Source organism: Cygnus olor, chromosome 3 (genome assembly GCF_009769625.2).
Source record: "Cygnus olor isolate bCygOlo1 chromosome 3, bCygOlo1.pri.v2, whole genome shotgun sequence".
NCBI classification, from domain to species: Eukaryota; Metazoa; Chordata; class Aves; order Anseriformes; family Anatidae; genus Cygnus; species Cygnus olor.
Window position 1 is genome coordinate 70,534,761 of NC_049171.1, and position 27,321 is coordinate 70,562,081.

Genomic DNA, 27,321 nt, shown 5'->3' on the forward strand with positions numbered 1-27,321 from the left:
CTTGCATATGACAAGATGTAGTACAATGCTTGCAGCTTTGATATGCAGCTTGAATTTTAAGTGGAAAAATGTGATCTAACAAATATACTCAGCATGGAGACATGCATAAGTTCTTTATCCTTTCCTTCTTTTCTTGAATGAAAAATTCCATCTTTGAGTAAGGACAAGTTCAGTGCTTCAATAACTCCCTGTCACCATTCCCCCAGGTACACATATACAACTTTAACAGTTTGGGGCTGTGTCCAAGCTACAAATGATTACCCCAAAATAAGTGAATTTGAGAGCTGTGAAGCTCTAAGAAAGAGAGGACTGTGGAGGCAGCTGGAAGCTACATGCGTAAAGCAGCATTTACAGAAGCTATGAAAACATTCTGCACATAAGAAAACAGACCTTTATTTTAATGTAAGGACAAGGTCTCAGGTATATTGGGAAATGCTATGACCAAGTCATTGAGGTCATATGAACAAGTTACTTGTGAGCCAGACCATGAGCCAGCTGGTCACAGACACACTCATACCCTGAGGTGAATGCTGGTTAGCCTGAAATAGCTGAAGTTACTTTTCTCCACAGCCGTAACATAAAGCTGGCAGTAAGTTTGGTATTCTGGAAGGCAGAATGGTAAACAGGATTGCTGAACAACATTGGGTTGTAACTGGACAAAACAACTACCCATGGAGCTAAACTCCAGAACAACAATGAATATTTGCCTCACAGTTCTTTATAGACTCTATGTGTTTTAAGTCTCTGCACTATGCGTTAATAATTTACACAAAGCATTGCAGTTGATGGATTCAACAGATTTGAAGCCAGAACAGCTACTGGGTAGAGTTACATGGGTCTATATCCAAGTTTAGTTAAGGTAAAATGAACAACAATGCTTCTGTTAGCTTGTGAACACAAGCATTTCTCCATACATGAAAGGTCAAGCGTTGGGGCTGGACACTGACAGCTCCTGTCAGTTGTCCCATAGCATTTTATGGTCAGAGGCCTAAGCACATTGTTTGTCCTTGAAGGGTAAGTTTCTTCCTACTAGCCATAAGGTAAAAGTAGGCAGTTACCCTAGAACAGACAAGAACTTGTGATGTTCTGTCCTGAAATACATGGCTGTCCTCTGCCCCTTGCACAGGCCCAAAGAAGGATGTGGTGTGGACTTCTGCATCCCTCACAGCTTCTCCAGCCATTTCTTGGAATTTGGGTGATATAATCAATATTGAGCAAGCAAATGGGATGTACTCTATGAAAGTCAAATGTTGACAAAGCTGTAAGGGATTCAAAATAAAATTTTATGAGTGTCAGCCAAGCATAACTACAGGCATCTCTACCTGATCTACCCATGACAAGCATAAACAGGAGGTTATCAGGATCTGTTGCTCAAAGAACATTACAGATCTTGCAAGTAATTCCTGGCTTTTAAGAAGGAACATTGCCTTATTCCATCTTGTGAAGCTGATTTGTTTACATTATATAGTAACAAAACATTTAAAAACTTTGTATATATTTATGATGCATTCTTTCACTGGCATAGAAAAGCTGACAAACCAAATCTGTCTCTCTCTGCCTTATTTAGGTGTCATATGTGGCGTATAGCTTTTCATTTTGCTGAGGTACAGAAGTTCTTTGGGGTATTGATACAGTGGTGTGGCACATTCACTTACCCACAATGAACTTGTCTGTGTGGGACACTAGAAACACTAGGATGAATCTAGAGTGACATACTGATATATACAGTTCTACATGGGCATAAACTACTGCTGGTGTACAAAGATTGGACCAGCTGTACAGATATAAATGCCACAGACTGATACAAGGATTACAGCATGAATAACAAAAAGATTGTCTGAATTCTCTTGCCCAAACTAATGCTAACTTTCCAGCTGTGAAAATATAAATGAGAACAACAACAACAAAAAAGTAAAAAACCTCTACCAAAAATAACTCATCAAATTCTAAATAGGCCAGGAAAGCAAGAGAAATGAACCTTGCTACAGACCAAAATGATAGAAGGGAGAAATTCTATCATCCTGACCTACTCTGGAAAATATCCTGATATAAACCCTCCTATATTTTGAATTCGGGAACTGTTTGTTCTAATTCTGGAATTTATACTGATGAGAGTTGATGGGAGTCTCAGGTTACAAGATAATGTATAATATGGGATAAAATTGGAAAATTACACCTAAACATCAAACTACATAGCTAAAAACTAGATAAAGCAGCATATGCAAAGCTGGAGTAATGCTTTTATGGAGATAAATAGTGTATACAAAGTTTAAAGATATACTAAACAGTACTTTCTCAGTATTATCTAAACTATATGTACAAATATCTGATTTATACATTTGTGTTAATAAGTATGTGCAAGAATGTAAGGGAATTGCTTGCCTCTAGTTTCAAAGTCTGACTTAGCTCATTTATACCTTTGACTAAAAAAAATACAGTATGCAGCACTTTATGAGAAACAAGACCAAACTGACCAGGTTTTTTCTTATTTTAAATGTAATGAGCTGATTAAATGTATATACTGTGTTAATATAACAAGAAATGTAAATAGAAAATGGTAAAAAAGTTGGTCAGTTTTGATAACAAAAGATAGCAAGAGGAGTAAGAGTTGCTTTAAGGCCACCATGTCTTGCAAATACTCTTTGAAGGCATACACCAGGCTGCACACTCTTGTTTATTCCAGAGCACTCTCCTTGTGCAGTGTTGGCACCCAGATGCATTTATGCAATAAGCCCAAAGATGGAGTGAGAGAGTCTTTTATAACACTTTAATAACTCAGTAGCAAAACTAACTTAAATGAGGTAACCCCTGAGTAGAATTCAGTTAATAATGAATCATGTACACCAGCAGCTGAATTAAATTTATTTAAAACAAATAAATAAATAAATTCATCTGGGAGATGCCTCACTTAAAAGAATTGGACAGAGTCCACAGACCTAAATGAAGAGGAAAAGATTTATCAGCTGGCTCCCTTAAGAGAAACAAAGGTGATGTCCAAGTCCACAAAATTGCTGTCTCTCTCATTGCTTGGGTACATATTGTGTCTGCTAGGGAGGGGTAGACAGTAGCAGCTAGCAAAGCTGGAATTTACTGGACCCCAAATGAGTGAAACCCAGTACCTTCTGGCAAACACTATTACTTATCCTGTTCTATTCTGACCTATCTTTGAACTCTGGGACAGCTGAGCTTATTTGAAGCAAGATAAGGAAAGCACACAGGAGTTCAGCAAGCAAGACTAAATACTGTCTGGCACAGATGCACGGCTGTCTCCCAGGGCACTTGGGGTAGCTGAGATCCAGTTGGAAAAGGATGTGCTCTACAGCCCTACCTTCAAAACCTCAGCAAGCAAATGCTTTGTTAAATTCCAAGCAACTGCATTAGGCCCTTTACGTAATAAAGCCCTGGTGGTGAGCCCCAGTGCTAGCTTAAACACCAAAAGTCTGTGAGATACATGGTCCGTCCTCTCCCAAAACACTAGAAATGTTACAGGGTTTATTATAACTCCTGAGTCAGTACAAGCTGTAGCTATCAATGCATCATGTGTTACCAGTGTTATTCCTACCTGCTAGTAAGACTAACCCAGATAACTCTGTTTCTGTCTCACACTATGCATGCTTTTAGCAAAGCAGCCAGAGAAATCTCCATCACCAAATCCAGGAACATTGCCCCCTTCCCAACATCTGGTACAATTAGTTGAGATAAAAAATCTCTTTACCTTCCAGGGGCATCTCCCTTTTCATCAAACCAAACTTCTTCTCCAGAAACACCAATGAATGTGGACTTCAGGAGAAACTCCAACAGCTTGCTGCCGTCGATTGGCTTCATAGCATCACACAGCCCAACGTGTCCAGGACAAAGGGAATGATGCATATTTTGGAGTCCATGAGCCATGGCATATATAGCATTGATGACAAATCCCATTTTACTGTCCTGAACATAGTTTTCTTCTAGGCTCTCATTGCCTGTTTGTTAAAAAAAAAAAAAAAAAAAAAAAAAAAAAAAAAAAAAAAAAAAAAAAAAAAAAAAAAAAAAAAAAAAAAAGTTATAAACAAAAAAGGAATATGGAATAACAGAAAATATGGAAAAAGCAGTGAGAAGTAAAAAAAAAAAAAAAGGTTTTCTTTTTCTCTTATAAAGTTTTACATATCTAAGAAACATAAACAAGGTGCCAGCAAGGAATTAAACCAATAATTAAAAAATGAAATAAAGTGAAATTGGCTCTTTAGAAAACCCCATTTTAATCAAATTGTCAGCTTTAATTTGTTCATTCTGGAATTTTTGCTTGTCATTCCACAAAGTTATTTATGGATAAAAGGGTTAAACAGCCCAGCATCAGAATAACACATTTAATCTAGTACAATTTTTATAAGCAATTTGCTTAAAGTTTGATTTTTTGTCACATTTGAAGACTATTTTTGAAATCTCATTTTTGGGGGGGGCAAGATAGTAATGTCTGTTTCAGTGTAAATAAGCAAACAGTATAAATCAGCATCACTTCTCAAGTTATCAGAAATAATCATGGTAGATAAAAGTAGTAGTAGGCGCGCCAATTTGGGATTACTACAGAGAGCCATACAAAGCTGGTCACACTAAGAGACATTTTATGTAATTGCGGCTTAGAAGATCCAGCCTGGGCTGGCATTGAAGTCTCTGTCCATTGATCAGGAACAATGTGGCAGTGAAGGCTTTCCCCTTTTAGCCCCGATCTGCTAACATTCAGGCCCTGCCAGAGGGTGCCGTTTGTGGCTGCATTCCAAGCCAGGGCCGTCCCCCAGTTTCCTGTCACAAGCTGCTGGACGCTGCCAGCGCCAACCCCGAATCACGGAGGACCCAAACCACATGGGTCCTGAGGGCGTAAGAAACCTCCCTGTTTTGTTTCTTTTCCCCTGAGTCATCCAATTTCAATATGCTCAAAACTGCAAGATGCTGTCATCTGTAGGCCTCCCACGTTACGCAGTGTTAACAGGCTTTTGCAACCCAGTCTCTGGTACTTTGTCTAAGTAACACCTTGTCTGCGCTAGGAAAGTAGGATGTGTGAGAGACTAGGTGTTAACTGACACTCCTCAAAGCCAGGTTGGAGAAGGTAGCTGTCATTTTCATATGAAGAAAAGAGGAGAAACTACAAGTTCACTGAAACTTTCAAGTTAAAAACCAGCTCCTTCTCCCAGTGCAGACATTGTATGGCTTACAAAGCAGGTAATCAAGACAATCCTTACATTGATCCTTGGGAAAGACTCAGATTTGGGAGGCCTTCTCCATTTGTTTGCCCTACAACTCAGAAAGGTCACCTGGGGATTAGCACAGATTCTGAAGAAAGGGATTTCTGGGTTTTGTTCTCTGGGTTTCCCTTGCACAGGACATTGGTTGCAACTGGGCAAGGAAGTCTTGCTTCAGTAGCTATTTTCCAGATGAGCAGAGCTTGGCAAGCAGTTGTAATGGTGAAGAAAGAAAGCATTGTGAAAATACACATAATCTGACTGACTGGATTCGTATGCTACTCACACTGAGATGCGCTCACTGCCAGCACCACCAAACAAGGAGCAGCCAGATAAATATTTCCCAGAGGCAACATATCTGCCACTTTCCTTGCAGGAAAAGATTCGTAACTCCCATTCAAATCACACCCCATTCAGATCCATGTTATAAAATACAGTGAGAATAGAAACCTTATATGTACACTGACAGAATATTTAACCAGGGAAACAAACACTATGGCACTGCATGTACTACTCACTTACAGTACGCATGGCACAGTCTAGGCATTTGTTCCCCAAACTAGTTTATTTGTGGTCTGAATATATTATCTCTAGGTTTGTTTTATCTGCTTATTAGTCCCTTAGGACTAACACAGTGTGAATTTACCACTGCTTCTGCCTTCCTGTAGAGGAAAATGAATGTAGAAAATGAATGTGTTCTCCATCCTGACATGAAAGAGAGGTGGAAAGACCCTGAACTCAGCACTGCAGTTCTCTGCCATGGTAGCCTATTGGTGGCCAGCAGCTGAAGAGATCACAAAATGACAAAAAGAGGTCGCAATGGTTTTCTACCTGAGAGTTTATCTGAGATGCCTTCCTAATTTCTCAATTAATGAAAAAAAGTATAGGAACATATTCAGTGACCCTTTCAGGAGATAATGGCAGTATCCATATACTTTTTCTGAGACAAACATTCAGATGGCTGCCAGAGGTAGAAATGTTTTAAAATGAGACTATTTTCCTCAAGTATGTATGACCTTAGCAAAGCACAGATTTGGTTTCTCATATTTCAATATAATGTGCGTACCTCCAAAGAGAATAAATATTTGATGGTGGGAGGATTTGCTTTCGACTAAGTACGAGTGAATAGCTTGCATTGAGGCTTGAAACGTAGCCCCTCACTGCAGAGGTGACTGCCTTTCTGCACTTGCAGAAATAGTTGCACTCTAGTGGAAAGTAACATAAGAAGCCTCATCTGGTAATGAATTGTCCACAGACCAGTAATATAAAATTCCCTATGTGCAAATAAGCTATTTCACAGTAAATCTACCATGAGAAGTCATGCTTTATCTAAATTTAACTTCCTGCTGGCAAAATCCAATTTATTTCATTTCCACCATTATAAGTTATTGATATACTCATGTATTTGGGCTTGTAAAAATTCACTTACGACAATAAGTAAGAACTGCTTTTTTAAGAAAGTGAGATCATGTAATTATGTTTAGCCAGAGATAAAATACAGGAAATCAATGATCAATTAAACTTTCACAGGACAGCTTTTTAAGAAACGCAAGAACTATATTTTGTTTGTTATGAGCCTTGTCTATAAAGTTGCTATTTTTCCCTTAATGGGTCTTTGAAAAGAGCAAAGCAGAACTCTGGACTGTGAAACTTTCACTTTTACTTCTCTCTCAAAAATATCACTGATCTACAAAAACTAACCTGAACACTAGGGTGAATTAACATTAAAAATAGAAAAGTATTTTGTTACCTTTCTTATTTATTTATATTTTCAAGGGACCTTAGTTTTTACTAAGCAAAGAAAAATTGTAAGTCATGTTAATATCAGATAAATTGAAATCACTTGAATTAGGCCATTACCTTTTTGAATGACATTGAAGTATTCAGGTGTCCTAAATTTCACGCTTACTTATTTTTGTATTGGATGCAATGTAAATCTTCCTTTAATAATTTCCTTTAAACAATTCCTCAAAGGTTTGGGTCATTTTTTCTTATCAAAGTTTTGTTTTTATTCTCTTTTATTTGTCAGTCATCATATGAAAGATGAAAAAAAGAGAGAGTCTATACACACATAGTCTACTTTAAAAAAAAAAAAAAAATCACAACATCAAAAAACACCCTGACTGTACACAACTGAAAAATGCTCCCAGCACATCTAAATGTAATACCTAAGTAGATGCAGGACAGAATAAAATCTCATGAAACAAATTGTTAGTCTTTCCTTTTACTGTAACGTGCCTCAAAATTAACTAATATTATCTCCAGGTAGGTACTTACAAGGAGCTGAATGTAAAGCAACCATGAATACAGTCTAATGCCTTTGCTGTGAAGTAGGTGTGCAACTATTGGTGTTCTCAAGAGCAGAGAGGGTACTCATACAAATCTCACTTGATAAACTGAAATTAAGAAAAACTATACTACCTAATGAGGGCTAGAAGTGACATAAACTTTAAGGTAGAAGGTAAAGACAGGAAAAGCCTACACTAATATTCAACAAGAAATTAAGCACGAATGATTACTTGTTTGTGGTCCTCAGAAAGGTTAGGGCAGGAAGGAATTTGGGATGGAAAGAAATGTAAAAACATTTTGGTTGGAGAATCGGATCAATACCTAGCCAGTTGGTAAATTTTGAACAAATATGCACATTTGATAAAGAACACAATCTGTTCACAGATGACTCCTGATTGGAATAAAAAGACAAAATCTGTTGAATAAAATTGTTATAAATGATAATGTTTGATCTGGAATAAGCAGATATTTTTATAGTTTGTTGCAGACTGCAAAACGAACTGTCATATGCTGAATATTTAATATCATATAAAAAGATATTTTGTTCTCTTGGTCCAGTTAGTACTATTATGAAAGCTGTCATCTTTTCTGGCAGTCATGACAGAAGGATGAAGGTCTTAGAAATGGTATACACTGCCTTCTTCAATTGTAATGGTCCTTCCCAGGACTGAAATGCTTTGTGGGTAAACCGTACGAGATTTTAGCTTTATTGCCAGTTGTGTGGTGGGGGGCTACTTTCAATATGAGTGCTCATTTAAGCAAAGAAATTATTTTGGAAGTACAACCAGGGCTAAATTTCCCTGGGAAGATGAAAAAAAGAAGTCTGCCATACTTGGGCTGTGTGCGAAACAACCTGGCACAAAGCCACGCCAAAGACTGAAGAGTGCTTCCCTGACAAGATGCCAGGCAGCAGATCATGGTAACTCCATGATCTGGTAGAGCGGTACCCAGGTTTGCAGCAAATGTCCCCATGTGTTGGAGAAATCATGGAGGCAGATCTCCTATCCTCTCTTTCAGTCCCAACATGCACTGCCTTACCAATGACTCCGAGCAAACATGACCCTCTGGCTCTGTACAAGTTTGTGAGTGACATAACATGCCCTTGGCAAATAATGGAAGTCACATATCTTGCAGTGTCTTATAAGAGAAGACCTGACAAACTTGGACCCCACCAAATTTGTGCCATAGGATCTTGCAGGGAGCAGGGCAGAAGGCCAACATGCTGAAAAGTTAGGTCATTTCAAATCTGGGTCCCTAACAGTAGCAGCTAAAGATTATTTTGGCAACTAAACGGCACGTGAAAGGTGATGAACAGACTTAGCTCAATTTTTTTTGTTTGTTTTTGTTTTAATGAATTTTAGGATATTTGTCTCCTTGGAAAAAATAGGGCACTTTTATTTAGATGCATAACTATCTAATTAGAGCTTTATCTTTGGACACATAGGAGAGAAAATGCAATTAATTCTACATTTCTCTTTTGTCACATATTCCTTGTATATTTTTTCTTTTCCTTTATTGGGATTATTTTATTTTGTTATTTATCATGTTATTAAGAGCCAAATTAAGATTCTATTAAATAACTTTTGCAAAAGGCTTCTTTTGTTTAAGCTCATTTGGCATTATGGGTTCAGGTATTTTACAAATATTGCCAGTTCTTTCTTTCTCACGTTCTATTTATAACATCTCTTATGTTATCTAGCAACAAGGATAACAATATAATTATTTAACAAAATTCACCTTAAGGCATTGCAAAATGGTTACTAAAGTTTATAATGCCTCTAATTGTAATTAGTATAGAGACGATGTGTTCACAACCTGCACACTAAATGGCTTTCTCTGCATATCATCTTTTTAAAAGCAAATGCATTCTGTTCATTAATATTATATGGCAAAGGAATCTGAATAAAATCTTCATCTATTGATGGTATAGAGAGGAATTTGTTGACTCCACTGCTCTCATTAAGTCCAAATGTAGTTAGAGCTAAGAAGTCAGATTCATAAAAGTTATTTGTTGTATACAAAAACATCCAAATGCCCATCTGTTTCAGCCCACAATCAAATAAGCGGCTACAAAAAAAAATAAATAAATAAAAATCTGAAGTTGTGTTTTCAAAAGTAACTGCCTGTTATCCAGGCAATTCCAGCTGTAGCTGCCTGCCTGAGAAGGAGAGGCCAATAAATGTTAGTGAGTGATCAGAACAAGTAATTGTGGATCAGGGCTGCAGGCTTTGCTTAGATTATTGTAATGGACTGTCTCAATGACCTTGGTGGCTCTATGTACAAGCTAATACGACTGCTGGAAATTTGTGCAAAACTGATTTTGTTTGTTTGTTTCACCAACCAAAAATAGGATAAGAAAATAAAAGGCTTTGTTTCAATCTGAATTTAAAAATTACTTGCAATTTTCATGAGACAGAATGATAGACTGAAAAATTTGCCACAGACCATAATAAATGTTTCATTTAACCTACAACAGATAATCCTATCATAGTAAATTATTTTTTCAAGTATGGTTTCTGCCCCCAGAAAGCAGCTCTTTTATTGTTTTCAAACAAAAGCAGACCATATGTGTAATGGTCACTTCCCACGTTGATGTCCGCATGTTTGCAGCAGGGAAGCAAGTTCAAGAAGCAACTAAATACAGCGAGATGAGAGGGTCCTGACTGATAGGACACACAGGAAGGATGGTAGAAGAGCTATCAAAAAGACACAAGATAAAGCAGGTAATTGATTCCCATTGTAATGTAAACTATTTGTTTGACTGGATGAAACTCTACTACTTGTCAGGTAAGGGTCAGGAAGGAAGTATTATTTAAGAAAAAGGATCTTTCCCTAACTGCCTCCTGTCACCAACCTATACAAAATAGTGCAGTGCTCTCAATAGAATAGCAAGTGGCTCTGCCATTTGGCAAGAGTACAGAAAGCTTTCACCAGGGCAGGTAAGAGAGGGGGAATATCTTACAATGTGAGGGTTTGATTTGAAAACACACCAATAAACATTGGAAATTTTACGGTACTCATGAAGCAATAAATGGAGTTCACAGGGTTGCAGACTTCATTTTCAGGCTGTCATTAAATCAGAAAGGTTTCGCTTCCATTCTTTAAATGTTTTTTATTTCCCCAAGCAAAGAGATTCTCTTCATGCAGTTATATTTGATGCATTTTTTTCCATGAAAAGCTAGGATACGATTACAGTTACCAGTTGAGATACTCTGCTATTTTCTTTTTGAGCACAAGGAAACCTATGGGTCTCCCAGATACTACTGCTACGCCTGGTGAAAGTTGCCTTTTAATTGGGATTGGTGTATTTCTAGTTTTAGATAAAACTACAGAGAGAAGTGAAAACAATTCAAAGGCCAAGGCATTAACTGGATGCTGACTGCAGCAAAAGCTGTGTGCAAGGAGTTATATATTTTCACTAGCAAATTTAGACAAATAACTAATGACCTTTTTTCTCCTGGAATAAAGCTGAGCTGGTGAATATATGAGGGTCTTTTTTTCCCTTACTTTCACCTACATATCTTTCATGGATATCAACTCAATCACTAAAGAAAACCATAATAAGAATTCAGCCATCAACAGGCGCAGGTTCCTCTTTGGTTCAGATGTCTAACACTTAAACCTTAAAAGATCGGTCCTCTTTTTAGACACACTATACACCATCAGTGTCTTCAGCTTCCCTGCCTGTTTTTGTAAGGAAGCCACATTATCCTTCAGTGTTCAAAAAGACGTGTCTTCCTTTTGTCTCTCCCTGTGTGTTAGAAGCAGTAGGGAAATTTTTAATTAAATTTACTTTCTTGGTTCTCCATATCATGTTATGTAAGCACATCAGGGCTTTAAGAGCTTAGTGTCAAAGACTCTAGAATAAGGCTGGCATACACAAATACGACAGTGCCACAGTGAAGCTGAAATATTATGAGGGGAAATGTCTGCACAAGCTGCTGACTCACTCATTAATCAGATGCAGGAGAGTCTCAGAGTCACTAGGCTCTGGGCAGGGGACTGAGCAGTGCTGCCAGCCCTGAGCCAATGCTGAACTCACAGGTCCGGCCCTTACACAACACAACTTAGGAGCAAAACAATAGGAAGCAGATCTCCTAACTGCTATTGTCTTCCACAGTCTGCAAACTTTGCTAAGCAGACACAGGAGTCTGAAGCTCCCTTCCCCTCCCTGCCTTTTCTGCCTCTCTCTATGGACATTCAGACTCTCACACAGCCATATGACTCCAGGAAAAGCAGATTTAAGATGTAAACACCAAGTGACAATGCACATAACTCATGCTCACATTGTGGGAGATGACAAACCCGTGTTCCAATGTGCCTGTGCCCAAGAGAGCAGAGAGAATTTTCCTTTTACATCTCATTTTTACTGACCCGCAGGAGCTAGGCTCCCAAAGGCTTTCCCAAAGGCTGGCTGCAGCTTCACGCGAAGAGGAAGCGGGGCCGTGCCTGATGTCTGTATGTGACAGTGCTCGGGTGAGCAAGCAAGCATGCCTGGGTGAGCTATTATACATTCACTGACACTCCCAGATGATGTGCAGTGCTGCAGCCTTTCTCTGGCTTTGGGAGAGGCTAGGGGGAAGCTGGAGACCTCTGAGCAGCTAGCAGCGTGACTGTGCCAGCACTGCGTCACTGGAGAGGGAGGCAGGGGAGTGAAAAACAGGCCTGCAGTGGAGAAAAAGTTCTTTTTCCCTTTCTCCATAAATCTGCATTGCCTGTTCTCTCTTGTGTTGGCTAGCAGAAAAGAAAGGGCTCAAAAGGAAATATAACATGCTACCTAAGGGCCATGCCAACAGCAGAGCTGCCTGCATGGCAGCCACACCAGGAGAGGGCTGCCCCCGGAAAGGTTGTTACTGCCAGTAAGAGCTAAAAGAAACTGGTCACACACACACACACACAAAAAAAAAAAAAAAAAAAAAAAAAAAAAAAAGTTGCAAGGATACATGGCCACAGAAAGTATTTATAGCAAGAGGAACATAAGCAGAAAGCTGGATAACTAGGAGAGAACTTTCTCTGCAAATTAATGAATATGGCACGTGGTGTTAAATACAGGTCTGGAGATAAATACTTACACCAGATGGATTGAGAGAAGCTCAACAGCCTAATAAGGCTTCTGTTGGGGATGACAGTATGGCCCAAAGCCTCTCTGTTTCTTCCTTCTGGGTTAAAATTCTGTTGATGTTACAAAGACTTTTACTGAAGAAAAAAAATAGGGTATATGGCCATATGAGGATGACTTGCCAAGATTCTTTCTCCTCTAAACACATCTGCAAGGCAGTGTTTGAAACCTCTTCTGACACGACTGTACATATCCACTCCTATAAGCTGTCAAAGACCTAGCAAGAAATCTTTGCACCGTTTCTCTTTGTTCCTAGCTTTTAGTAGAATGACCATCATGAAATAGCACTGCAGTGATGACTGTTTTTTTAATGAAATGGACTGATAGATGTACAGAGTATAGCTCAGTGAAGGGAAAAAGAAAAACTGTCTGCCTTAACCCCCCCCCCCCCCAAATAAAAAGGATCCATGCTCATGACCTTTGTGTGTGTCCTTGCGAGGCAATCAGCTTGAGAAATTCAATTCACATAATGTCCAGTAGTGAAGGAACATTACCAAAAATTGACAAGAAGGTTAATTTTTAAGGTTATTGATTACCTCATTTAGGCTATTATCTTAATTCCAGTACTTTGGAATTAATAGACTGGAAAACAACCGAGGAAAATAATTGTTTTTATTTGAGATAAATCAATTTCTGTGTCTTGGACTCCCAGGTAAACACAGGTCAGATCTTTTAGCATCAGTTCAAATGGTTTGAAAAGAAACATTACTTTGTATTTATGTGCCACCTTTTTCATGGCTGCCTTTATGAGCCAAATTGAGACAATACATACAACTCCCATAATGCACATAAAAATGAACTTTCATTTTTTATGCACATTCTAGTGATAATGATTGGAATTAATTCTATCATGAACAGTGTGAGCTGTAGATACTTAACCTACTGAATGGTTAGAAGAACATCTATATGTGGCCCTTCTACCTTCTGGTCATTCATCACCAAATAAAATACTGTGATCAACTATTGGAAGACTCATGGAATTGACCAGAAATCTGTCAAGAAATTACAGTGACTTATTAGTAGCTATGATCAAATACCCAAATATAATGAATGATTATACTCAAGTCTTAAAACTAGAAATCAATAAAACTCTACTTGCGATTCTGAACTTGGGGAATTCATCAAGTTGGAAGCAGTTTAGGCTTAAAAAAAAACCTACTCTAATGCAGATAGTTAGGACATTAACACTGTGCTTGTTAATAACACTAATTGACAAGTTTATTATAGAAATAGGCAACATAGGAGATAAACTGAAGTGATTCCAGTGCCTTTCTTAGAGACAGACAGTAATTATTATGAGAGCTTGACAAATAATTATTATGATTAATTTGTTTTTCTTAAAAGCTGGACAGTGTACAAACTGCCTGCAAAATGACCACAGCATATTCTATTATTTATTTGAGATTATTTTTTAACTTCTACAACAAGTCATTATTTCTCAGCTCCTATTTTAATTAGAAATGAATATTTCATCTTATAAGCAGGAATAATATATGCAAGCAGATTTTTGTTGTTGTTGTTCCCTGATTGAATGGTTTGTACGTGTAATCAGCAAAGACACTGATTTCAAATCCAGATATAGCATCTGAAATCCATCTTATTATTTCATTAACTGACTAAAATTTAATGCTGACAAAGATATTTGAACAGCCAAGCTCAACCTTAGATTTTAAAGGACATATGCAATAACAATTATTTTAATGGAAGATTCACAAACAGTATGAATGGAAAGGAGGCCATTTACCCTGTCTGATCCAGAACAAGCCGTACTCTGATCTGGCATCCCAATCCCCCATCCCAAGACATTCTTTGACTGCTTTTTGTTCGTTTGTTTCAATTCTTTTATTTTCTCCTGTCCTATTTCTTGGCAATATGACAGCAGGGAATTCAATTTGTTACTCCTACTGCATATTCTGTAGTTGCTGCTGTCATTCGCAGTTCAACCATAACCTGTCTCCGAGCCCCTTTTTCAGACTTTGCAGGGCTCCACGAATGCCCTCAATATGCTCTCAAAGCCTCAGGCACCATTTTAATATGATTGGTTATTATCACAGAGACCTTGAATGCATCTGCTTTTCTTGCTTTCTTTACAAATTGCTCAGCTAACTTCTTCCTCTATTGCCATCCTAGATCCTGACACAGTCTTCCTAAAGGCTGGATTCTACAGAGAACATTTTCTAAATGACCTGTGGAGAAATGATTTCAAAAAAAAGAGAAAACCCAACCTTCAGTTTTACCCTCTCCCTCAGGTAACTATGTAACCTTGTTGCCTTACTCGCATACTCCATTAAAGACATATTTAGAACTACTATTCTTAACAGATCTGTTATTTGGAACAAGTCTAGCAGATAATAAGTTGCTGCTACTCTTACAGGAGACAGGAATGAGCACACAAACTAATTTAGAAATCTAAAGAAATATTTGCAGATTTTGATGTTATTTGGCTAGCTTCAATCATGATTTTCACCATTAATAAATGAAATTGTTGAGTCAGATGCCCTTACAGATATCCTATTATAGCATACAGAGAAGGAGCAAATGAAAAGGACAGGAAACAGGACTGATTAAATTTCAAGTGTCATGCTATTCATACAAAGCCTGAGACTTTGTCTGCAAGAGGAAGACAAAACTCAGTAATTGTGCTGCAGCTTTCAGAACATTAACCATCCTGGATACTTAAATTAGGAACCTGAATACATACTCAGGCAACTAATTAATTGATGCGATTAATACCTGAACTTCTCTAGTTGCTGTTGACTTCCATGGGAATTACGGGAGATCAGTACCTTTAAAATCAGGCCAGTTTATCTAGGTCTCAGAGTGTGCACTTCAGGAGCCTAATTTTGAGCATGTTCATTGGAAAATGCAGGCTCAGAACAGAAAACAAGCAACCTTCATATAAAGCATAGAAGGTATTACCACTGAACAGGGCAAAGAAGTTAACGAGAATCCAGTATCATTATATGTTAAATATTCTACACCAGTACAACACACAAACTACTAATCACAGTCTTTACATCAGGGTAGAAAAATATGATGAAAATAATAAAATACATGTTATTCTTTAACCTATTCTCTCTGGAGATCTCTGCTCCAATCTGACATGGAGATGGCAAAACAGAAAAAATTGCATAAACTATTCTCAGTTCATTGATCTAGACCTGTAAATAACTAAGTTTTAGTTTCCAGTTGTCAGTGTATGGGCATGAGATCCCAAGACCGTCAAAGGTGTGGGTCAATAACACATGTTAACATTGGACGAAGTACTTCATACACGGTAGGAGACTCTGTGGCTGGCAGGCACAGAGTGGCTGGCCTAACAGATCTTTTCCTAATTTAAATTCCAGTGGTTCTGTGTGAGTCTGAAGAACAGTCAGGAGAGGTACCTAATATTTATCAGTGTTAGGGACTGACCACAGCCCCCATTCCCCGTTCCTCTGTGCCACTCAGGTGGAGGAGGTAGAGATGGGGGTGGATGGGCGATGGTGTTTGTAGTTTGATTTTTGTTTCTCACTGCTCTAGCTTGTTAGTAATATGTAATAAATTATATTAATTTCCCTATGCTGTGTCTGTTTTGCCTGTCACAATAACTGTTGAGTGATCTCCCTGTCCTTATCTCAACCCCTGAGCCCTTTGCATTGTATTTTCTCCCCCTTTCCCTTTAAGGAGGGGAAGTGAGAGAGTGCTGTGGTGGAGCTCAGCTGCCCAGCTGGGTAAAACCACCACACAGTGTATCTCTCATCAGCCAGTACTAGTGGTTTTCTTTTTCTTTTATTATTACCATGAAAAAAACAAACCACTTTTTCCTCATTTCTGTTCTTAACATTAAGGTGGTATTAAGAACACCATCATTAACTTACCAAAAATAAATTAATGTGAACACCAATGTGTATCACCAAATTCCCCACATTTACTGATTTTTTTTTATTTTATTTTAAATATACCATCTCCTCACACAAGAAACCTCCTGTTTGTGGGACTGGCTTCCTAGGACCACAAGGTTGCATGCTGATGGGTGGACTTCACATGTGCGAGGTAACTGCTGCCCACGCAGGCAAGGCTGCAGCCCTGCAGCCACAGTTGCCCTCAGAGACTGCTCTTGTCTCCTGCGATCAAAGGCAGCTGCTGCAGCTGCTCTGGCACTGGGGGTGAGCAAAGCGGTGTCAGCCACACTAACCAGAACCTAGCTGGATCATATAATTTAGCAGAGCACACTCACAGTTTTCTTTTTAAATTAAGGGTGGGTTTCAAATGACTGGTAGAGATATCCAGATATTTCCTTGCAACTCTTGCAATATGCAATGCATTAATCACACATGCACAGATCACAAAGATCCACTATGTTTTCCCCCTAACAAGCCGACTGGACATATGCCCAGAGTTGTGTTCAAGTACTGTATCACAGAAAAAATTCATTTTAATGCAAAGCTAAGATTAGATGCTTCTGAGTGACGTCTGCACAAGGACAATGCAGCACTGATTAGTAGCGAACTAGAGCTAAGGAAATCAGAAGACAAAATAAGTGGGCCTAATCTTTATTCATGCATTTAAAAAAACAGAAGTTGGTCTTTCAGATCTGAAAGAATTTCAAAAGCATTCATTTTAGTGCACCTCCTTTTCTCCTCAGTGTAGCCAGACATGACAATGCAGCAAAAAAAGGTCTATCTAGCCCAGCCAAAAGCAAATTACTAAAGTACTTGGGATTTCATAGGACAACTGGTCCTTGTGATGTGAACTCCTAGACAAAATAAGCCTGGAAAAACAGGCAGAACAAACTGGCTTTTGCAGAAAGTAGATGACACACTGCATAACATGCTGCATAGAGTGTTTTTGCTTTGAAGGGAATAGCCCTGAGTTTCTGTCCCTGTAAAGCTGAGTTTGAACCAAGAACTAAATTAAAGGTTTGAACTTGCAGATTCCTCCAAAGTTGCTTCCTACTATACAAATCATAAAAATCCAAGCTGAAAGATACCTCTGGAAATCATCATCTCACACTTTGCTGTGCTGCAGTAGCCCTCTCTGGATCAGTCAGTAGCCCAGCCTAGCTCAAGAAGCTGTTTTCATTATTTTTCCCCTGTTCCTTCCACACTGGCAGAGTTCTGCACTTCCCAGGTCCTCCCAGTATGAGTGGAAAAGCAGCAGTTTGTTCTGGCAGCCCTACTCTTTGGAGCATGCATCTTCCATCAGATTATTCTCCTTATGGATATGAGTATAGTTTATTCTAGTAGGAAGGTTTGTAATTTTTATGGTTCACGTTATACTACTCTGGCTCATAACTTATTGTTCTTTACACCACTGTTCACCCAAGATCTATTAAGAGGACCCTGTTCATTTTAAGAATTCTATTGCCTATTTTTCAGCAAATATCCTTGTGCACAAAGAGTATCTCTGGGGTGCAGCCAGATGTGTGAGTGTATGGGTGCACACCTACACATTAGATCCTGCTGTATCTCCTTTGCACCTGTATTTATGGGGTAATGAATGCCAGTAACAAAAACCTGTAAAACAGCTAGATGAGTTTAACAACTTTCCACCTCCAGGTAAATGAGAAAAGGGAAGAAACAATCTAATAAAATACCAGGAGGGCTGACGGAAGGCAGCTGGCCTTGTTTTCTGATCAGTTAGAATTATTATTTCATCAGGTTTACTTACAGATTTGGTTAAATGCTTATATCTAGGGTAATTGGTCTGATGCGTGAACTGCACAAAAAATTGATTTCTAGGAAGAAGTCAATTAATTTTAATTGTGTCCTTTTGTCCTCCCCACACTGCAGGTACAAGTTCAAAGCGTCTGTGACAGTCTGAGCAGCCAGGAGTGCCCCTGTCTCTCTCCAGGCACAGCAGACAGGAGCACAGAGGAGGCACCAGGGAGCACGATTCATATGTCCTGTTCCTTTGCAGCTCCGTCGGTTTACTCATGTAATGGAGAAGGCTGAATGTCACAAGCCTACATGAGGATTGTTTTAATCCCAGAAGTGGGAACTTTGACTGTTAAAATCCATAATGGGAAATGTACATGTAAATATTAGAGTGAGAAAACTTTTGTGATATCCCACTATAGTACGAATATGTTCTGTAAACTGTCTTCTGTGCTGTTACAATGGCATACGTATACTATTCCTTTCCTTTATTTGATGATGATCTAATTTTTTCATGGATTCCAAAAGAAGAAAAATAGATATTGTGATTGTATTTTGATTGACAGCCTGGTTAAAATTTTTGGAAATATATAATATTGGATAAATGAAGCTACTTTCTTCAAAAAATAAGCTGGGAGCAAATGAACAAAAACCTGACTGCAGGTAATGTCTTCTCTTAATTATGCCTATGATTTATCACATATAAGGACATTATTAAACTTCCTCCTCTTTAAACCTTAAAAGCCATCTGTTACTTTGTCTGGGAAATAAAATGAGCCTCCAGCTCTCCTGTCTTATCTGCTTTAAAAAAGCCTTGACTAAAAAGTGTAGCAGCCATAGTTCTTTCAGATAAATTGTCCTTAATATGCTTCATTATAGGTGCCCAAGAGATTGAGATCAGAGAGTTTTGACCCCTTCTGTGGGATGAAGCTTAGATCTCCTGCCTTATACTGAGAACATAAAGAAAGAACTACATCTGCTTCTCTACTCCACAGTATAAAAGTACGATAGAAATCCAAAGCAGTGGTTAGGAAGGGTGAGTCAGGATACATAAAGTACAACAGATCTTGAAGAAGTCATGATATGTCAATAGCTTGATTCTATTGCTCTATGAGGTGCTCTGTGAGAGAGCTTTATAGGATTAAAGGAATTTTCTCAGAGAAGCGCCTATGGACACCTCTGACACAGCAGAATGAGTTCTAATAACATCTGCTGGATTTAATTTCTCCAGTACACAACATAACCTTAAACATTCCGAGAACTACTCAAATCAGCTCTCAGTAGAAATGCATTCATGCTTTCTGCAAAGGATAAAAACAATGAAGTACATAGCCTAAAGTGTTTTGCTTACTATATGAGAAAATTAGGGCTCCATGCCATCTCATATAAATTAATCAAAACTAAAATTGGTCTTGAGAAAAAGTTCATGATGAAGAGAAGTTCTGAAGCTCCTGAGCTACCTTCCAGCCTTAGTGATTATGTAATTCTGTGACTTTGGCTGCACTCAATCTGATTGCTTGTCTTTCTGTTGTACCCAGACAGGAATTAGCAGATAAAGCAATCCTTTTGGCATGTCCAAGGTATGAGTAATCATCCAAGGGAACTTGGCTTGCAATCTCCTTTGGAATAATTAAAAAAAAAAAAATCTACATTTCTTGTTCTTGTCTGCCACAAATAGGTTCACAGACAAATAATCCTTCTCCTCAAAGATCAATTGAATCAATGAATGAATCATGAATTGCCCACTTTGTTTCACTTCACTCTGTTGAAAAATGTCTGTGCTGATTGCCTGCCAATGTATTTTGTTGTCCCAGCAGATGAACTGCTGTGAGCATAATCTGATGTTTGTATCAGTTCCATAACCAATTTCATAACTGTCTCCTGTGGTGCAGAGGAGTACTCATCTCACCCAGTTCACACAAATGGCAGCCATTGTATTATCTGCCAAGAGGTGAGCAGGCATTTTGTAAATCAGCAGTTAGACCTCCACACAAGTGATTGAACTGTACTGAGTTCTACACCCTCTCCGTGTGAGAATTGCATTTAACTCTGGTCTATGTGGGCTCGCCAAGTCCAACAGAGAAACATTTGTCACTGTCCCCACTTTTTGTGGGGAGAAAAGAACTTCTATTCAGGCTATTTCTATCAGATCAGAGAGCAGAAAACATCCTACAGAGCTGTTGGAAGGGTGTTTGTCACTTGATAGGTACAGTCTATCACCTAATGTTGCTGTCAGCATACAATCTTCAAAATGTTGAAACAACTGAGTTTGATGAACCGAGACAAGTTGTGACTGCTGCTTGGAGCAGTGCTGAGGTTGAGCACTAAGGAAACTCACTGTCAGGTCCATCCTGAGCTAGGTAGCTTCTTAGCATCTCAAATTCAGAAGTAGTTTTTTTCTGCTCATGTTAAAATGGACTACTCTGTTCTGACTTTTCATCTGAAGGGTATGAAGGATGGTGTGAAGTTCTAAACCTCCCATTGAGTCAGCGGTCCATACAAAGATGCAGGACATGCTCGGTTTCCTGAAGTATGTAGTTACTAAATGGAAAACACTGAAAATACATTAGTGGCATAAACAGTTGAAGAAAAGTAACTTGGTACTGGTTTTGGCCTTCTAGAAATCAAAGAAACTACAAGAGAAGATCATACAAAAATCTCTTTTCTATTTACAAGAAAAATTCTAGGCTTGAATCTTGTTGTGTTGAGAAGAGTATCTTCTATAGCCATGAGAAAGAGAGAGAGACAGAGAGGTAGACACTTATGAGAGGCATATGGCTATAACATTAACAAAGAATGAGTCAAAAATAGCTCCCACTCATTTGGCTGCCACCCAAATGGGAAAAGTAGTGTGTTGTTGTTTTTGCTGTTGTTTTTTTTTCTTATTATACAAAAGAAAGGAATAATCCAAAGGAGCAGGTTGTTTTCTCTTCCCAAGAACTTGTGCTACTACTACACAGTACGAGTAAATCCAGATAAAATATTTTGAAAATATGGTCAATTTTTAGGCAGCCCTCAGACTTCACAAATAGAAGGCACTTGGATTTGCTTCCTTCCAGTAATTCTTAGCCCACATAGACTCTTTTTTTCCTAAAAAAAAAAAAAAAAAAAAGAAAAGAAAAAAAAAGCATGTACAGAGTTAATTGCAACATGAGAATTCCTGAAGGAGAACATCAGTCTTCTCAGGGACTGAGTGAGAGAATTCAAGTAGTAATTCCTGCCATCAGGGGAGGGCGATTTCTAGGAACTTCTTTTTCCTTGCTTCCTAGAAAGCATGCAATCCCGAGCTAGTGCTGACTCGACAGTAATGGTGTGTGGGAACTTGCAAATGCAGCAGCTGTAATTGCTTGAAGAAAAGTCCTTGCCTATCCAAAAATGTTAGAAATTGAACTCCACATTTCAGTGGCAATTCTGAATAAATTACCCAATAAAGTGATTAGGTTGTATATGAGAAAATTATACTGGGCAAGCAGTAATTGAAGATGTTCAACCACAAACTTTATAATTATAATCTTTTCAAACTGTATAGGTCCAAGGATTTTGAATCTTTTTGAATAAGGTAGTTGGAGAAAAACACTCTCTTCTCATTTTTTTGTTTGTGGTTGCTCCTAGGGATACCACTGTTGGGTAACTACAAATACATTATGATCTCTTAGACAAAAAAAGTATCTTTTGCCCTTGGTTTTCTTTTTCATTAAGTAGCTTCCTGACATAATAACTCTCCAGTGACTGAAGATGAATCTACTACCTTTGAATCAATTCCTGTTTATACAAAAGTGCAGGTGTGCTGTGTTCTCAGTAATGACTACCAGTGCACTTCTGGAATACTGAACAGATCAGGACCAGACATAATCACAATGTGTGCTAATAATGTGCATGGAGTTCTGGGAGTACAGGGGACTCAGCTTTTTCCATAATACAGAATCCTATGTAAGTTGTTACAGGAATACTGATGGCATACTGTGAGGTGAGAGTGAAAGCTCTCAGATATAATGGAGTTGAGGAGCTCGATACTAGTGTTCAATATCGATAACTTTCCTGGGGTGATGGAGTAGGACTTTAATTTATAGTACAACAAGGAAGTCAGAACTTAGTCTATTGGTACTTTTAATGGATTTCAAATTCTACTGTTTATTATTTATTGAGCAATACGGATTCTCTCCTTCAAATCTGTGCATGCAGCCTTCTTTGTGAAGGACAGAAGAGGCATTTCAGACTTTTTTTTTTTTTTTTCCAGAGAACTTGTGAAGAGGCCTGTCTCCAAACCTGTGATAGGTAAAGAAGGCAGTTTCTTGGCGCTGCCATAGTAGACCTTGGAGATTAAGGCTTCATCAGCAAGCATTGGAGCTTCTAGTATTTGGAGTAGCACTCTTAACCCTGCAGAAAGGTCAGGTAAAGACATGTGTGTAGAAAACTGGTGGTACCAGGCAGTCACCAGTCAACTCTGTGCAGTTAAAGAAAAATACAACAACAAAAAAAATTGTACTTATCCCATACTCACTGGGGACATGCATGTCTCCTGGTTCTGTAGATATGCTGTTGTTAAGAATAGATACCTTGTGGTGTTTCCCTTTTGTGATCTGAGACATTTATGAACTTCTCTGTTCTACGTGATAAGCCTGAGCGTTATCAGTGGTTCATCCCCAAATGTAAGAATTGAACGCTTTTCAGAAAAGCCTAAGAAGTATCACCTTTTGAAGTTTCGTGCAAAAACTTACAGCTTCTTAGAGGAGGGAATCATAGAATCATAGAATGGCCTGGGTTGAAAAGGACCCTAAAGATCATCTAGTTTCAACCCCCCCTGCTCTCGGCAGGGTTGCCAACCACTAGAGCAGGCTGCCCAGGGCCTGGAAAGATGTTAGAGTGCCTAAATTATGACTATTAACTGTCAGAGTTTACCAATCCTTTTGTATTTCTGTAGTATTATCCAAATGTAGCCATTTCTGCCTCTGATACCTATTGTCTTGAGAAGGACAAATCACTAGGGCAGGCATGTAATGATACCTCTGCAGCATCCTCTCCAATGTCCAGTGCCTTCAGCCCTGGGATGTCCTCAGACAGATTAGTGTGTTATTGTTGTTTTTTCTCCCATAAAACAACCCTTATTCATTTATTTGTTTATTTTTCATAAAACAGCCCTAATTGTGGGTTGGTTTTTATTTTTGGGTGTGTGTGTATGGCTTGTTTTTTTTTGGCATGAATTTGTTTAACTGCTTTTTGACTCAAGTATAAATTTAGAGTCCGCAGCAACCTGTGTCTACCAACTCATCTGCGTGAAGATGTGAAGAAGTACCCCGTTTAGTCCAGTTTGAACTTGGCACCTGGTATTTGTCTTTGATGAAGCAAATGAAAAACGACCATGCTGGTTCTGACTAAAGTTCATAGTTTTACAACTAGAGGCTGCAAAACTACCTGTGCTTACAACAGCCACTGAGATTCCTCGGAAACCAGATGTTTTTATAGGGTCAGCTTGAAACATATTTATGTGAATGGAATGACCAAAACAAAGCAATTTTAAGCATCATTTCTTAAGAAAGAAGGCTATGTATTTTCATTGTGTGTACATCATTCAGTCTCCTCTTTGTAATTTCTGACCTTGTTGGCCTATATTATCTCCTTTGTCTGAGGTGAAGCAGTCTCAAAAACAAATAAATATATATAACATGAAGGAACATTCTGGTAGAGTATGAAATTAATTATTGCTTTGAGGAAAACGTATCAGTACAAACTCAAGTATTACTTAGCCAGTACATCCTTCCACTAGCCTCTAAGCACCCAGATGTGCTAGCCAGTCTGCCAGTCAGCACGTCAGACCAGTTTTGAGTCAGCCACAATATTTTTTGATATGACTCAACTGTAATAAGAGAACTGAGGGGAAACTAAAGGTAATGTAGAAGGTGTTGTTAAAAAGTACCACTGATGGAAAAGGGAAGAACTAGAAATACTGTGGGCAGTCAGCTCAGGGAGCACATGAATACCAATGGAGATTAATGCCATCACATAAAGGGGATGGAGATGTAAAGAACAGGACAAAAAACCATGGGAAGCCAGACTTCATTATTTTTATTTATCATGGGGTAACTTCCTTACTATCAAAATGTACCTTTTTGACTAGAAATGAAATATTTACAAATTACAAACTAAAGGTTTATATTTGTTCCAATTTTTGTTAAAATGTAACTGTTACTTATTTTATCTCAGTCAGAGCCAGGTAGCCATATTACACTCCTCTCAGTCTCAACATAGCTCTAAAACCTGAAAGGGGAACAATTTGCTCTATGACAGAACAGAACTATATTGAGAGGAGGCTGTGCCGGACATAATCCTACCAGAGTTCAGATTTATATCTGCACAATTTGGGACTGTTACTTTTCACCAGTGATTTATACTTTAAAAACAAACAAACAAACAAGCAAAGCAAAGACAAATTTTTGCTTGAGCACAGATTCAAATAGGAAAACAGTTGACAGGTTACCAGTGCAGTTCTTCTGGAAGTTGAGATTCTCTAGTGGGTGCCCTGGGATGCGACACTGAAATCTGTGCTGCCAGAACTCAGGAAACCAGGGGTTGCGGTTGTTGGTGTCCAGACGCAGCTTCAGATAGTAGTCATCAAAAGACAAGACCTCTGGAGATTGCAGTTTGATAGTGATGCCTCCATTTGCTTCAGGTTCATAACCTTCAATGACTTCATCTCTGTCTGCCCAACCATCACTGAAAAGAGGCAAAAAAACTTTATTACCCAGAGACAGGAAACTTGTTTTGAAAAAGTAACTAGCCAAAGGCAGGCCAGCACCCCTGGAAACAAGCAATTCAGGAGGAATGTAATGGCATATCTAAAATTCAGACTGAGTGGGAAAGAAGAAAGCACAATGATACAGACTTGTAAAGAGCAGTCTGACTGACTTCATGCCAAGCCCTCATTAACTCATCTGAAATGAAGAGGATTTAGCCTTGTCCCTCTGGAAAGATTTTTTCGGCATAGCTTCTAGTGTGATCTCTTTATGACTGAATCTCTTTGCCTTATTTAGGCTATCCTGTGAAGGTAGAATGAAAGAATTAACGTCAATGGAAAGGAAACTAAAACAGGATCCTGGGTGTTTTGCAGAAGAGATCTGAGAATGTATGGATTGTACAGCTAGAAGAGTAATTTAAATTAAACATAAAGTGAGGAATATATTGTGTTGGAAGAGAATGGTATGCTCTATTTGTTAAGAATACTTGATAAAGTTGAACAAACTAAAAAGAAAACCACACGCTACACGCTATTCTCATACTGTATAGGGATCTGTGATAATGATCTTTCTTTTTTTCTTTCTTTCTTTTTCACTCTTTTTTTAATTGTTTTTATTATTATTATTATAAACAATGGCTTTCAATTTTACTTCTCTGTTTATTCACTTAGAGACATTCCTCAAAATCTGAAGATAAAACTCTTTCTTGAAAACATTATTTCATGGAACATCTATTTTAACAGGTTTGAACAAAGTCAATTTTGCTTAACATTTGAGTTTTAGTTTAGTTCTTTTAACTAGAAGTCCATTGATTTAGTGTCATTCCCATGTACCTATTAGGGTCCCTAAGAATAGCGGTATTATGGTCTAATTTAAGTGCAAACATGTCAGCCATTGCTTAGTTTTAATACACTGGGCATGTCATTAGAGAAATAGATTAATCTGGCATCTCAGATCTATCTGTATCTGATCAGAATCAAAACAGCAGCACTGCTGCTGTGAAAATCAGACAGATGAAGCACTTTCAGCATGAAAAATATGACTGACCACTAAGAGAAAAGCCCTTCTTTCACTCAAAAGTGTCTCTGCATCCTGCACTCCAGACAGACAAAAAAAAAAAAAGTTCCTTGTTAGGAGGCTCTTGCACACAGCATTGAGAAGAGCATCAGAATGCACAACACACCAACCAAGGGCTTTTACGAGGCACCTGGCATGGATGTGACTGGGAGTCCTAAATGGAAAACAGACAAGATATGAAGTAGCAAGCTCTGTCACAGTCCTCGTCAAACAAATGTAGAGTGACTATGCATTGGTCATGTGTGAGTCTTTGGTCCCCAGCCACCAGACTGAGCTCATGCATGGTTTAGCTAGCTGGGCTGCAGGCATCTGGAAAAAAAATAGCAGCTCTCCATGGAAATACAGGAAAGCCTACGTACTGAGTGATTTTCACACAGGACCCAAGACCCAAGCCTTTATTACAGGAAGTAATTTAAAATAGGGACATCTGGCAGCACTCAACACATTCCTTTCCACCTGGGCCAGGAGTTGCCACACTTGAAGACAGCACTACGTGGCCCCTTTGAGACAAGATTTCTTCTTTGTTTCACCATTTGCCAAGGCCTTGCAGTAGAACTGGCCAAACGTTCTGGACATACCTACCACTGACCAAAATCCTCTTATAGCCAAGCAGCATAAGATACATACCTAGTATGCATGTTGTATCTCATATGTGGTATGAGAGCAGAGAGCAGGAGAAGGCACAGGGAGTAGTTCATGGCAAGAAGGCAGCAATGGCTTATGAGTCCCTTTGTGAAATGGCGGTGGGCATGAGGCTGAGCCCCAGAGACCATCCTTCCTGCAGGCTGAAGCCAGCAGCATCTGCTGGGTAACTTCCTCCTGCAGCCTGTGGGTTGCCTGGCTCCCTTCGTACCAGCACAGCCCTAGGGATAACCACATGGCGTGGCCTAGGCTTGACAGCTGCTTTTGAATGTCATGAAAGTGCACGGAGTTCAAAGGCCGCAAATTGCCTGTTCCTGCTCCCTGCCCCACTAGATTGTCTTGAGTTTTGGAGAGGGAAAGAAACCACAGCTCAGCCACTCCTCATTTGTCCACATGCTCAGTGCAGCTAGTAAAATGTACAGTGTGCCTCCTTACTACCTCAGAGCAGGACACAGTCCAGATAACAAAAAGGTAAAGGTAAAACCAGGAGACCAAGCTTGTGGGATTTCACATAATTCAAGCCAGCAATTAGCACCAAAGAGAAGAAAAAGACACATTATTTATTTTTATGTGGGGGAAAAACAAGCAAGAGATCACTCTTACAGCAT

General features: G+C 38.8%; 1 protein-coding gene across 4 annotated transcripts in view; it reads right to left on the reverse strand.

The window, feature by feature from the left end:
* Positions 1–27,321, reverse strand: part of GRM1 (glutamate metabotropic receptor 1) — a 181,290-nt gene that overhangs the window by 37,867 nt on the left and 116,102 nt on the right. For all 4 annotated transcript variants that reach the window (XM_040553072.1, XM_040553073.1, XM_040553074.1 and 1 more), the window contains exons 3-4: positions 24,739–24,974; positions 3,716–3,962 (exon numbers count right to left, since the gene is read on the reverse strand). In XM_040553072.1, coding sequence (XP_040409006.1) covers positions 3,716–3,962; positions 24,739–24,974 — 483 coding nt within the window. The remainder of the gene's footprint in view (positions 1–3,715; positions 3,963–24,738; positions 24,975–27,321) is intronic.